Source organism: Megascapheus bottae, chromosome 8 (genome assembly GCF_031878675.1).
Source record: "Megascapheus bottae isolate mThoBot1 chromosome 8, mThoBot2.hap1, whole genome shotgun sequence".
Classification (NCBI taxonomy): domain Eukaryota; kingdom Metazoa; phylum Chordata; class Mammalia; order Rodentia; family Geomyidae; genus Megascapheus; species Megascapheus bottae.
The window spans coordinates 40,426,922-40,440,342 of NC_143516.1; the positions used below are offsets into that span (position 1 = coordinate 40,426,922).

Consider the following 13,421-nt stretch of genomic DNA (forward strand, 5'->3'; position numbering starts at 1 on the left):
ACTAGGCCAAACTCCTGGTCCCTAAGCTGCTCTTTTAATATGAGTCCACTCAGGAAGCAAAAGGAAGTGGAGTGCTAGGGGTAGCAGTGGGAGCCCAGGATACGTATGGCCTTTGTTCTTGTTGGGACCTGGGTCAGGAAAGTTTTAGGTGTGACACTGGAACTGACTAATGTGCCTTAGGTAAGTGAACCTCTCAGTAGCTTAGAAGTGGACAAGAAAATACACTAATACCATCTGCCCTACTGACTTCCTGATTCACAAATGAAATAACACCTCCCATGAAAAGAGCAAACACTGTGTGTGTGGAAGACTTAAAAAGCTAGAACTTGCAGAGATCAGTGGTTCACACCTGTAATCTTAACTACTCAGGAGGCTGAGATCTGAGGATCACAGTTCAAAGCCAGCCTGGGCACTAAAGTCTATGAGACTCTCCAATTAACCACCAGGAAACCGGAAGTGGCACTGTGGCTCCAGGGTTAAGGCAGTAGCTTTGAGCTGAAGATCTCAGGGATAACACCCAGGCCCAAAGGGGGGGGGGTAGCTTTGAGTTGAAGAGCTCAGGAACAACTCCCAGGTGAGGAGTTCAAGACCACAAGGAGCGGGGGGAGTGGGTAAGCTAGAACTCATGCAGGCAACACACAAGTGGCTGCTTAGTGATTCCTTACTTGTGGGCCAGGTACTCTGCCAAACAGAAACATGAACTGAGCTAAGATCAAACACTTTTCTCTACCCTCACATTGGTATTGTGCAGCATATTTTACAGAAGAGAAGCTCAAGGCGTTTGGAACTTGGGAACTGAATCCAAAATCAGGCTGTTAAAAAATGTAGAGAACAAGATTTGAACTCAGCTCGGACTCTAGCCTCTGCTTTGCTTCATCAGCGTGGTTCAGCAGCATTCAACTCAGGTCAGCACCTATTTCAGGTAGTACTCTTACAATGTTGTGTAGAAGTTAGGTCACAGAGTCAGGTGTGGGTGAAGGCCTGTAATCCTAGCACTTGAGGAGGGAAACAGTTTGAGGCTAGCCTGTGTTCCACACAGCAAAACTATGTCTTAAAAAGAAGTTCAGTTATATATTACCTCATGAAAAAAAATCAAATTATATCTTTTCACACACTTATCAATATATACGATACATCAGTTTTAAAATCATTCCATGTAATAGTTTCTATAAAATGGAAATTGGCCATGTGTCTTTTTTTTTGTCAGTCCCAGGCTTGAGTTCAGGGCTTGAGCTCTGTCCTTGGGCTTTCTCAAGGCTAGAGCTCTACCATTTGAGCCACAGTACCCCTTCCAGCTTTTTCTATGTATGTGGTACCGAAAAATCAAACCTGAGTCGTCATGCATGCTAGGCACTAGTCCAAACTCCCTGCTGGGCCATGTGTCTTTAAAAAAAAAATCACCTCCCCAGGGAGGGAGTGGATCATATTTGCAATCCTAGTTACTTAGGAGAGACTTGGTTCTTTTTTTGGTACTAGTCCTGGGACTTGAACTCAGGGCCTAGGCATTGTCCCTGAGCTTTTTTGCTCAAGACTAGTGCTCTGCTACTTGAGCCACATCCTCACTTCTGGCTTTTCGGTGGTCAGTTGGAGATAAGAGTCTCATATTGTCTCATACACTCCTGTCTGGATTGGCTTTGAACTGGGCTCCTCAGATTTCAGTCTCTTAACTATGATCACAGGCATGAGCCAGGGGCACCCAGCTAGAGACTCCTATTTCTAAATAACTATCCAAATGCTGGACTAGAGGCATGACTCAAGTGAAAGTTGTGAGCAAGTAAGCCAAGTAAGTTCAAGGCCTTGAATTCAAGGACCTGTCAAAGAACTCTAGGCAACTGATAAAGCTCTCCATTTAATCCAGTTGTATGAGCTATGATTAGCTAAGGGAAAAACAAAACTATGGAAAATCAGAGGAGGACTCACAAATGAAAAGAAGCCAAAAGGAGAATATTTACACAGGTTCCTTCTTCTTGCTTTTTTTTTTTCAGTCATGGGGATTGAACTCTGGGCCTGGGTGCTATCCTACCACCCTATCCCTTGAACAATTTCCTTTTTTCTAGTGATTAATTAGAGATTAGAGTCTCATGGTCTGTAGTGTCTTTAGTGCCTGGGCTGGCTTTGAACCACAGTCCTCAGATCTCAGCCTCCTGAGTAGCTAGGATTACAGGTGTGAGCATCTGCGCCCAGCTAAGGCAGGGCTCTGTGTAGGAAGTAGGATCTAGGTGGGGGCCCAGAGGACTTCTTTGGACTCTGTCCCCAGGACACAGAATTGCCCAATTAGGATGTCAGGGTAGGGGAGTGGACATGTCAATTGTTGGTGGGAGGAGGACATCTTATACTTGTTTGCTGCTGAGGAGAGGGTTCACAAAGCATAGATCTGGGGATTATATTCAGCTATAACCACACAGTTCAGAGATGGTAAATGACCTTCTGCTTCTTGGAGTCTTCCGTGGAGAAGCAAATGTCCAGTTAGAACTACCATTATGAGGTGGTTACTTCCCCCCCCTCACACACTTCACAACAATCTCCATTTTACAGATGAAGAAACTGAGGCTTTCCATCTCAAAAGTCCCACAACCAGCATTTGAACTGGGCAGCTTGGCCTCAGAGACTAACTGAACCACTCACTGGCCTATTTCCTTATGTTAGTTCAGAAAAGAGGAAAAGGAGGAGGGAAAGGAAGAGGAAAGCTAGGGGGAAAAAGATGAACAACAAAATAAATGGAGACTACAAAGTAGATTCTGGGGTGTGTGTGTGTGTGTGTGTGTGTGTGTGTGTGTGTGTGTGTGTGTGTGTGTGTTCATGAGTGAATGTGTGCATGAGTGCCAATCCTGGGGCTTGAACTCAGGGACTAGGTGTTGTCTCTGGGCTTTTCTTTTGCCCAAAGCTAGTCCTCTGTTGACTTTGCGGATGTGAAAGTAGCATTTCTATACAATGTGGTAACTATTCCACAGGAGAGTCCAGTGGTGTTGGACAGAAATTCCTGTGTCCCCAACCACATCCAAACATGGAAAGTTACTGAGCCACATCACAGCAGCAGGCGCTTCTGGCGAATTCAGTCCTAGGCCAGCTACTGTGGATTCCATTGTTGCTTTCCCTCATAAAAATGAACTTTTTTTTTTAACGACTGTTCTGTAAATGTGAAATTTAAACAAATTCACATTCTTACTAAGCTTGGTCTGTTATGCTTTTTAAGACCAAACATCTGGAGTAAACGTTAAATAAAATAGGTTAACTCCTGCATTTGGGCGGGGGAGGGGGGGACAACAAAAAGGTCAGCAGTACCATGATTTCAACGTTCACTTTGAAGTGTTCACAATAGAGTGATTGGAAGAAATATTCCATGAAAATCCGCAGGATGGTGACTAACCTATTTGGGGCAGCTCATGACGTTACTTGATGGCTTTACCCTGAAAACCTTTGCAAGTACAGGCAACTGAGATGGAAGAAATGCGTCCCCAGGAATTCAAGAGGTGCAAAGAATTCTGGAGGGATCGCCGGGGCGGTTTTCTCAGGGTCAGTGGCTGGGTAGGTGGGACCCGGGAATCGAGTCCCCTGGGGAAGGAGATCTGTTCTCCTCTTTGTCCCAATCCATCAGACTGGAGCGCGTGGGACCAAAACCCAGGCTTTGGCAGAATGGAGCCCCGCGTCCGTACACAGGGGGCGGATCTGTGCCCCGGTGCTTGGAGGTCGAGGGGCAGGGGAAGCCCGCGTGGGTGAGCATACACTGCCTGCGCAACCTCCGAATACAAAGGCCTGCGGCGGGGAGTGGGTGGGGAGCCGGGGAGGCCTCCGTTCTCCCCCTCCTGGCCCCGGGCCGGGGTGCCGCCTCCGTCCCCAGCAGCGCAGCCGGGAAGGGCTGGCCGAAGGCGGCGTCCGGATCCCATCGCCAAGAGGGCAGCGCCAGGACCCACAGCGCTGCCAAGCCAGGATAGTGCCCCGACCTCTGCCCTCGGCCCGGCGCGTTGGGCGCTGCGCCCCTGCGGGGTCGGGGGTGTGTGCGCGGGCGGCTGTTCCGCCGCCCCCTGAAGCTGCGACTTCTGTTTTTTTTTTGGGGGGGGGTGCGTGGGGTGGGGGAAAGATGACAGGTCCGGGGAAACAAAGGAAACTTGGGCCGGGTCCCGAGAGCGGCGCGGGCGGCCCGCGTGTGCGCCCCGGGTCGTGTGCTGGAGTCGCCGGGCGCCGAGGCCAGCCCGCACGCGCTGCGCTCCGGGAAACCCAAGCGGGCGGCCCGCAGCCCACGGCGCCCGCTCACCTGCCGCGGCGGCCGGCGGGGGACGTCCCAGCCTCCGGGGGCCCGGGCGGCGGCGGCGGCGGAGGCGGCGGCGGGGGAGGCGGGGCCGGGGGCGCCGGGGAGCCGGGCGGGGGGCGGGGAAGGCGGGGAGGCGGCGAGGGAGGAGGGGAGCCCGGGTGGGCGGGCGGCGCACGTCACGGCTATTGTGGCCGTCCGGGTATATAAGGTCCCGCCGGCCCGCCGCGCTCCCCACCTCGATTGCGCCCTCCCGAGCCACTCGGTCTCCACGCCATCTCCACCTGAGCACCTGAGCAGCCTGCGGGACCAACCGCGCACCGACGGAGCGGACATGGGCAGAGCGATGGTGGCCAGGCTGGGGCTGGGGCTGTTGCTTCTGGCACTGCTCCTACCCACGCAGGTGAGGTCCTAGCGCTGGAGGGCCAGGGGGCCGCGCCCTTGGGGGTGTAGAGGTGTGGAGCCCCTTACTCCAGACCTGCGCCGGGGCTGGGTACATCCTGAGCACACCGGGAGCAGTGCGAACCCCTCTTGCCAGTCCCTTGTGCGGGCTGCCCCCTCCCCTCCCACGGAGAGTCTGCGCGCTCCCCGCGCGCCACACAAAGAGAGAGGACGGTCCTCTTTGGGGAACGTCGATCACGCCCATTTTCTACTGTCGAAGTGATTTGGGGGTCCCGAGGAAGCCCCGGATCTCTGCCCTACCTCCCAACCCCTGTCCCGAGAGCCTCGGGGCTCGGGCTGAGAAGTGAAGTGACCCTCTCCCGACGCCGCGCTGTCCGGGAGTAACCTTCGGCGTCCCTTCCCCGCGAGCCCAGGTTGAGTGGGGCATGGGGCGATGTTTCTGCCCCGAGACTCCGCCAGGCTTTGTCCCTCGTCCCCGCCGCCTCCTCCCCGGGTCCCCTGTCCGGGTAACCGACCTCGCCCCAAGCTTTGGGTACGCGGAGAGGCACTGCGCAGCCAGGAGGGGACGCCGCAGGTGGAGAGCCGGGGCCGAGGGACCCAGCGGGCCCGGGGGGGGGGGGGGGGGAACAGCCCGTGGCTTTCCAGCCCTCGCATTTTCTAGGAGTGTCCCGGAGGCTTCCTCTGGAAAGTTGGGCGCCCTGGGTCTTTGGTCCCCAGACACGCAGCTTCCAGACTCACCTGGGAGCGTGGAGCGGGGGCCCCGCGCCTTCCCACCGCGAGCTGGGCCACTGTTCCCTATTGTCTGGCTGTGGGCGAGCTGCGCTCCCCATCCTTTCTCCCTTCCCCCGTGGGGGAGGGGCGCGGCCGCTGGAACCAGCTGGTCCCCGGGTCCACCTTCTCTCGGGGTGGCCCCCGCCGCCCCGGGCTGGAAGAGGAAGCCGTGGTTACGTGAATAGAGCTAGTTTGGCAGGGCGATTTTTACTTCATGGTTTAATGTCAGTTTAATTGATGAGCTTTGTTTTTTTTGGGGGGGGCTTTATTCAGATGGTCTCAACAGGACCCTAAGATTTTCAGATTGATGTACTGATTCTATTTAAAGCAAAAAAAAATTCGCCCACTGTACTCAGTCTCTTTGTAAGAATAAGGAGCCGATTACATTCTGGGATCTCTAACAGGCACCGGTGTTAATGAGTTTCCCATGCCAAGGCTTTCCCTTTTTGGGGGGGTGCGGTGGGAGGAGTGCGATTTCTCGATAGACAGGTTGAGTCTGGATCCATTTTTTATTTTTATTTTTTGGTTTGGTTATTCTAGGTATAGTTAGTACTTTTTTTTTTTTTGGTCAATATTTACTTCTAGGTTTTATGGGTGTCACAACAAAAGGAGCCATCTCTGATTTAGAGGTTTTTATCTTTGGATTAAAAGGCAGCCTAATGTACATGTGGCCCAGACTCTCTGTTTGGTGCCACGTCGCCCGCTCCCTCTCTTCCTCCTGCCCTCCCTCTATGCCCTCCCGCTGGTGCCTGTAATCAGAAGCCCTTGGAAATTCTCCCTGGCAGAGGGAGCTGAAAACTCCGATCTGCCTTTGTTCCCTGACAAAGGAGAGATTATCACGTGCCCCACTGGACTGTGCATTTGGTGGCTTGGAAAATCCATAGTGAGGATTATGCCACTCCGACGCTGGGATGCGGAGGAGCCAGTGACCACAGCTTGAGCTGGGGACGGGGACAGTGAGCCTGCTGCTGGTGAGATTGAACCTCAAACCCTCTAGGTGTCTTTTGTGAAGTCACACCTCAGTCTGCCTTCAGGGCAAGGATGAATTCCCCCTTTCCACCAATTTAAAGCAAATAGTTTTGAGCAGAGCTATGATTTAGAATTCCAAAGGAGCAAATAAGATACCCAATCCAGTTAAGGGACTCAATGTTATTTTTGTGTCTGCCATTCTCTGCAACGGTTTAAGGCCAAAGTGAATTAACCAGGTGGTGTGAAATTAGTTTGTGTACATGTAGTGTACAATGATCCAGTTCCAGTACCATGAATCTCAATGGCAACATTTTCAAGTCAAACTCCATGGCGTTGAAAATAGTCACGCTCAGGGGAAATGTATAGTTTGAAGAACTTTTTTTTTGTTCTTATTGCTTTTTGCATTGTCTGCATATGTATAGATTGTGTGTGTGTGTGCAAGTGCATGTGTGCTCATACTCATGCTCGTGCGCATGCACGTTCATGGTCACGCCAGTACTGGGGCTTGAATTCTCACTGGACTTTTTCCATTCTCAGCTGGTGCTCTCCCACTTGAGCCACACCTTCACTTCTGGTCCTTTGCTGGTTAATGTGAGATGAGAGTCTGGTAGATTTGTCTGTTGGGCTGGCTTTGGACCAACGTCCTTAGATCTCAGCCTTCTGAGTATCTAGGATTATAGGCATGACCCACTGGTCCTAGCTCTTTTTGTGGGAGGGAGCTAGGCTGGGGCCCTATTGTTTCTGTGCCATCTTGTCCCCACCCGCATTGGTCCTAACTCTATAGGTAGTTTTGAAATTAAAGAGAATAAATTGGTAGGAATGAGAAGAATTTGGAATTTAATAATATGAGTAAGAGATCGAAGAAGAAAAAAGGCAATCTTTTTATTTTTTTTGCCGGTCCTGGGCTTGCGCTCAGGGTCTGAGCACTGTCCTTGGGCTTTCTCAAGACTAGAGCTCTACCACTTGAGCCTCAGCACCACTTCTGGCTTTTTCTGTGTATATGGTACTGAGGAATCAAACCTGGGTCTTTGTGCATGCTAGGTGAGTATTCTACCACTAGGCCAAACTCCCAGCCCCCAATCTTCTTATTTTTATTGTTATTATAAAGGTGATGCACAGAGGGTTAAATCAGGTAAAGAGTACATTTCTTTTTGTACAATATCACCCCTTCCCTGGCTCTCTCCCAGTTTTCCCTCATTACCATCATCAAGTTCATCTTCAACTGTGTCTAGTGAGTGCCATTGCTGTGTTTGTTCACTCTGTGTTCCACTATTTCTGTGCCCACCCTACCCTCCCAAAGACAGACAAATGAACAAACAAAATGAAAACAAGAAAACAAAAACAGCAACAAAGAAAAAAAAACCTGTGTTTCATTGTAATAATTGCAAATTAAGAAAATTATCTTCAGCTAGGCACTGGTAGATCATGCCTGTAATCCTAGCTATGCAGAAGGCTGAGATCTGAGAATACAGTTTAAAGTCAGCCTGGGGGTAAAAGTCCATGAGACTCAAATCTCCAGTTAACCACTAGAAAACCAGAAGTGATGCAGTGGCCCCAAGTGGTATACCAATAGCCTTGAGCTGAGCTCAGGGACAGCACCCAGGCGCAGAGTTCAAGCCCCATGACCAACAAAGCAAAACAAAACAAAAGATACTTTCACGTCATATTAGAGTGCAGGTGGAGGCAGCTGTGACATCAGTGGAAATGTTACATCACCTTTTTTTTTTAATGTATTTTAGATTTATTCAAACCAAACAGATGTGACACCTTCAAGTAACTCCTCCCAGAGTGCCACTGCTGCCCCAAATACAACTACTATCACCACCAGAGATGGTGGCAGTGCCCTGCAGTCGACAGCTGGTCTTCTCGTGGTTGCACTCTCTCTTCTACATCTCTACTGTTAGAGACTCAGGCCAAGTAACGTCTCTACTTCCCCATCTTCTCCACCCAACTCAAATGGCAACTAGAAGTCCAATGTGGCAAAGAAGAAAAAGATCTGCATCAAATCAACTGATTCCACAGCTTATTTTCTGGACACAGAAAGGGTTGAGAATTCCAAATTTGGTTTGAAGAACATGTGAAGGTTTGACAGAGGTTGAATGCCAATATCGAATCTGCTGGAGTTTCCTGTACCAGATGATGAGAGATAACACCCAAAGTTGAGATGATTTCCTCAAGTGTGGCTTAAGAACCAGGAGCCCTTAAGTCTACCTTGAAAACAACCATAGGTTTTGTCTAGAGATAAGAATGGAATATGGAATGGAGCTACCATTTTAATTTTTTGGCTCATTAAATCAATAATATAGGCCATGCATCAATTAGATAATATGGAAGGCTTCCATGATTCTATTTATATGTGCACTAGCAGGAACTACCAGGTTTTATGATACATCCTCAATGTATTATTTCAGCAGTACTAATTTAATGCCCATATTCTCGAAAAGTTTTACATTGTTAAGCTGTCACTGTTCTGAACTGAACTATTTTGTTGTTATTGTTGTTGTTTTTGTTTTCCTTCCCCCTTGTGACATTGGATTGGACATTATATCCCACCTTGTATGTATGTGCCAGGCCAATGATAGCTTGGAATTCACCCCCAGGCCAAGAATCCTGAATAAATTTATCCTTACAAAGTCAAATGGTATGCATTTCTCATCATCCAACAACAAGAACACCCAATTCTTTAGCTAATCAGACTCCAAAGAGTCTTAACTCTAGCTGTGTGTGTGTGTGTGTGTGTGTGTGTGTGTGTGTGTGTGGTGTGTGCGCACGAGTGTGAATGCGTGAGCGAGAGTGTGCATGTATCTTAGGGCTTAAGCTCAACCTGGGGGCTATTCTTCCTTAGTTTAGTTTTTTTTTTTTTCCTCCAGGCTATAATGCTCTACCACTTGAGCCACAGCTCCACTTTCAGCTTTTTGCTGAAGAGTCTCAATGACTTTCCTGACTGAGCTGCCTTCAAACCGGGATTCTTAATCTCCTGAGTAGCTAGGATTGATTACAGGCAAAAGCCACCAGTCCCAGTCTAACTTAAACTAATTTCAAAATGTTATGTTTTAAAATTCTGTATTTACTGAATACCTTTCACCATTTAATATTTTGGTCTGTTTTGAAGGTAAAATTACAAAGCTTGAACTTGGAAAGGAAAGCAGGCAAAGGAACCAACACCTTAAATCAAGCAGTTGGGAAGTGAAGACTGGAAACTGTCTCGCATTAAATTCACAAAATCTTTTATACTCTTTCTGTAAATACTTTTGTTTTTAAAACTATGGATCAGAATAGCTACATTTGGAATACTTTCTGTTATCAGCAAATATTTTTAGATAGGTAGAACCTGGTTCTGAGCCTGAAAGTGGGCTAGATTCTACAGTAAATTTTTTACATTATTGATACACAAACCTACAAAAAAGACACTCCCTGAAAAATAACTTTTGTTCACATGGTCACACACTGATGCTCACACATTCTTTTATCTACTATCACCACAGTTCTAATGACCAGTCATTTTCCTCCCGTTTTTAGAAACCTACATGGACACAGCCAGATCACACCAATCTGAGGCTATGGTGTGTGTGAATGAACAATCCCTTTGCTTCATACCCGAATGCTGTACATCTATTTGGATTGTATATTGTGTTTGTGTATTTATGCTTTGATTCATAGTAACTTCTCTTGGAATTGATTTGCATTGAACACAAACTGTAAATAAAAGAAATAGATGGCTGAAAGCAATCTGTTGAATTGTTAAGTCTTTTAGTATAAGGAATACTCTGTGGGTAATCATAGTTGTCCAAGTCTTTTTCTTTTTTTTTGCCAGTTGTGAACTCGAGGCCTGGGCACCAAGTACCTTTTTGCTCAAGAATAGCACGCTATCACTTGAGCTACAGCTCCACTTTCAGATTTTTTCTGTGATTCATTGGAGATAAGAGTCTCACGGACTTTTCTGTCTGGGCTGGCTTTGAACTCCAATCCTCAGATCTTAAACCCCTGTGTAGCTAGCGTTATAGATGCCTGGTTTGATGTGTGTGTGGGGGGGTACACCAGTACCATAACTTGTACCCAGGGTCTGAACACTTCAAGAATGGTGTTCTATCACTTGACCACAGTCATACCTAACTTTTTGGTAGTTAATTGGACATAGAGTCCAGTGGACTTTCTTGCCTGGCTTCGCTTCCAGTCATGACCTCCAAAGTAGTTAGACTCGAGGTGTGAGCCGCTAGCACCTGGCCAAGTCTGTTAAATTAAGCCATTAAGAATAAATGTGAGCTGGGTGGTGGCTCAGGCCTGTAATCCTAGCTACTCAGGAGGCTGAGATCTGAAGATCAAGGTTTAAAGTCAGCCTGGACACAAAAGTACCTGAGACTCTTAGCTCCAAATAAACTGTAGACAGGAAGTGGGGCTTGGCTCAAGTGTAGGGTGGTAGGCTTGCGCTGAAGAGCTCAGGGACAGTGCCTAGGTCTAGTTCAAGCTCCATGATCCACAAAAGAAAAAGAATGTGAGCAGCGGGAGTTTGGCCTAGTGGTAGAGTGCTTGCCTAGCACGAACAAACTCCCAAATTTGATTACAGGGGGTTGTGGGGGAGAGCTGGAATAAAAGAAAAATCTGGAAGTGGTGCTGTTGGCTGAAGTAGTAGAGCTCTAGCCTTCACAGAAGCCTCAAGGATGCTCAGGCCTTGAGTTCAAGTCCCATGACTGGCAAAAAAAAAAAGATATACGTATTTTTTTCTATATAGTACAATATTACAGTTTTCCTACTTTCTTCATTGCCAAATAGCAGGTTTTGACAGGGAATTCCATTAGAAATTTGAATTTTTTTTTTGATGTTCGATATGTGGCTTGACTTTAGGGCCTTAGTACTGTCACTGAGCATTTTTTGCTCAAGCTAGCACTCTATCACTTTAGCCAATATCTCCATTTTCACCTTTTGGGTAATTAATTAAAGATGAGTCTCATAAACTTTCCTCCCTGGGCTGAATTCACACTGTGATTCTTAGATCTCAGCCTTCTAAGTAGTTAAAGGTCACCAGTGCCAGGCCTAAAATTGATATCTTTAAGGCATCAGTTCTACTTACTGAAACATTATTATTACCAACAAATGCCAAGGTTCTAATGGAGTGCAGAATTTGCTGAAGTAAGACTTTCAGTGGAGAAAGCATCTGATGGCACAGGAATAATGTTGCTGTCAAGTAGTATCTAAGGAAAACACACTGATAGGAATTGCAGACTACTGGTTGAGAGATTATGAAAGGTCCTAGACACTGGAACTAATATCTGATGACAAGACAGACAAGGTCTGATGGAAAAAGAGCTTGGGCTTAATCCTCAACTAGAAATCACCTTTTCCATATCTTCTAGGAGGCAAATAGTTCACTTTGGTTTCCTAAATTGTTACTCACAGTTGTTCCTTTCACTCCTGAATTCATTCTTTCTTTCTTTCCCTTTCTTTCCTTTCTTTCTTTCTTTCTTTCTTTCTTTCTTTCTTTCTTTCTTTCTTTCTTTCTCTCTCTCTCTCTCTCTCTCTCTCTCTCTCTCTCTCTCTCTCTCTCTCTCTCTCTCTCTTTCTTTCTTTCCCTCTTTCTGTTGTCAGTCAAGGAACTTGAATTCTGGGCCTGGGCACTGTCCCTGAACTCTTCAGCTTAAGGCTACTGCCCAACCCCTTGAGCCACAACACCACTCCATTTTCTGGTGGTTAATTGGAGACAAGAGTCTCACAGCCTTTAGTGCCTGGGCTGACCTTGAACCTTGATCCTCAGATCTCAGCCTCCTGAGTAGCTAGGATTACAGGCGTGAGCCATTGCACTGGGCCCCACACACTCTTGAACATTCGTGGATTCCCAGTACCTTTGCTGTGGGTCAGAAGCATTGGGAAGATTAGGCAACAGCCAGGTAAGGAGTAGAAGCTGAATTCCCTGGTAGAATTTCTTTATCCAGCTCTGTTAAGGCCTTTCGATGGATGGAATTAGGCCTGTCTAGATTATCTAGCAGTGTCCTTACACTAACCATATTTGTAAAGTGCTTGATGGCAACAGGAAACACTATGTATTGGCTTGAATAACTGAGGACTAATAAATTGACATGCAAACTGATCATCACAGTCCACCCTTGTCAACTTGGTTCTCCCATATCTCCATTACCATATTTGTTCTTCAAATAAAAGACAATGTCAATAATTCTTTTTCTGCCAAGGGATAGAATTACTCTCCATACAACCATACAACTGAAAACAAAACTCTTCAGAAGAGGGTGTAGAACCTTTGAATTGAGATTACTTTTTTTTTTTTTTTTGCGGTCTGGGGTTTGAACTCAAGGCCTGGGCTCTGTCCCTGAGCCTCTCTGTGCTCAAGGATAGCGCTCTACCACTTGAGCCATAGCATCACTTTCAGCCTTTTCTGCTTATGAAGTATTGAGGAATCAAACCCACGGCTTCATGCATGCCAGGCGATCACTCTACTACTAAGCCACCTTCCCAGCCCTGAGATTACTCTTGTTTTCCTTCAGTTCAGGATGTGAATTTAACCATTATTAAAAAATGATTTGAGCCAGGTGGTGGCTCATGCCTGTAATCCTAGCTACTCAGGAGGCTGAGATGTGAGGATCAAGGTTCAGAGCCAGCTCAGGCACAAAAGGACCTGAGACTTTTATCTCCAATTAACCTCTAGAAAACAGGAAGTGGCTCCAGGGTAGGGTGGTAGCCTTGAGCTGAAGGGTTCAGACATCACCCAGGCCAAGTTCAAGATCCAGGACCTGTAAAAAAAAAAAAAGATTTGATAAAGAATAAAGGAAGTAAAAATTAATAGTTATAAATATCGGTAATAACCACATGATCATCTGGTCATTTTGTCCGTTGCTTTTGTTTATAGCTTCCTTTTTCCGTTAGCCTGAATTTTGTTATAGTTTCCCACTGAGTTTAATCACAAGACAGAATGATAGTAATACAGATACCCTAAGAGATCTGTATTTTAGACATACTTTTCCTTAGTCTGCATTGTGTAATAGTGACCTAATTTTTCCTTTGTAATCAGGATCAATTCTTTGAT

At 47.0% G+C, this 13,421-nt stretch overlaps 1 protein-coding gene across 1 annotated transcript; it reads left to right on the forward strand.

Moving 5' to 3' along the window:
• The first annotated feature begins 4,516 nt into the window (after window positions 1-4,516).
• On the forward strand, window positions 4,517-10,117 carry Cd24 (CD24 molecule). Its single transcript, XM_090338356.1, has 2 exons — window positions 4,517-4,649; window positions 8,128-10,117. Exons 1-2 carry the CDS (start codon window positions 4,581-4,583, stop codon window positions 8,290-8,292), a joined length of 234 nt encoding a protein of 77 aa, XP_090194482.1. The 5' UTR covers window positions 4,517-4,580; the 3' UTR covers window positions 8,293-10,117.
• The last annotated feature ends 3,304 nt before the right edge of the window (window positions 10,118-13,421 follow it).

Coding starts and splice junctions, on each gene's coding strand:
- Cd24 (XM_090338356.1), top strand. CDS start 4,581: ATGGGCAGAGCGATGGTGGCCAGGCTGGGGCTGGGGCTGTTGCTTCTG. Junction 4,650..8,127: donor CACTGCTCCTACCCACGCAG/GTGAGGTCCTAG, acceptor AATGTATTTTAG/ATTTATTCAAACCAAACAGA.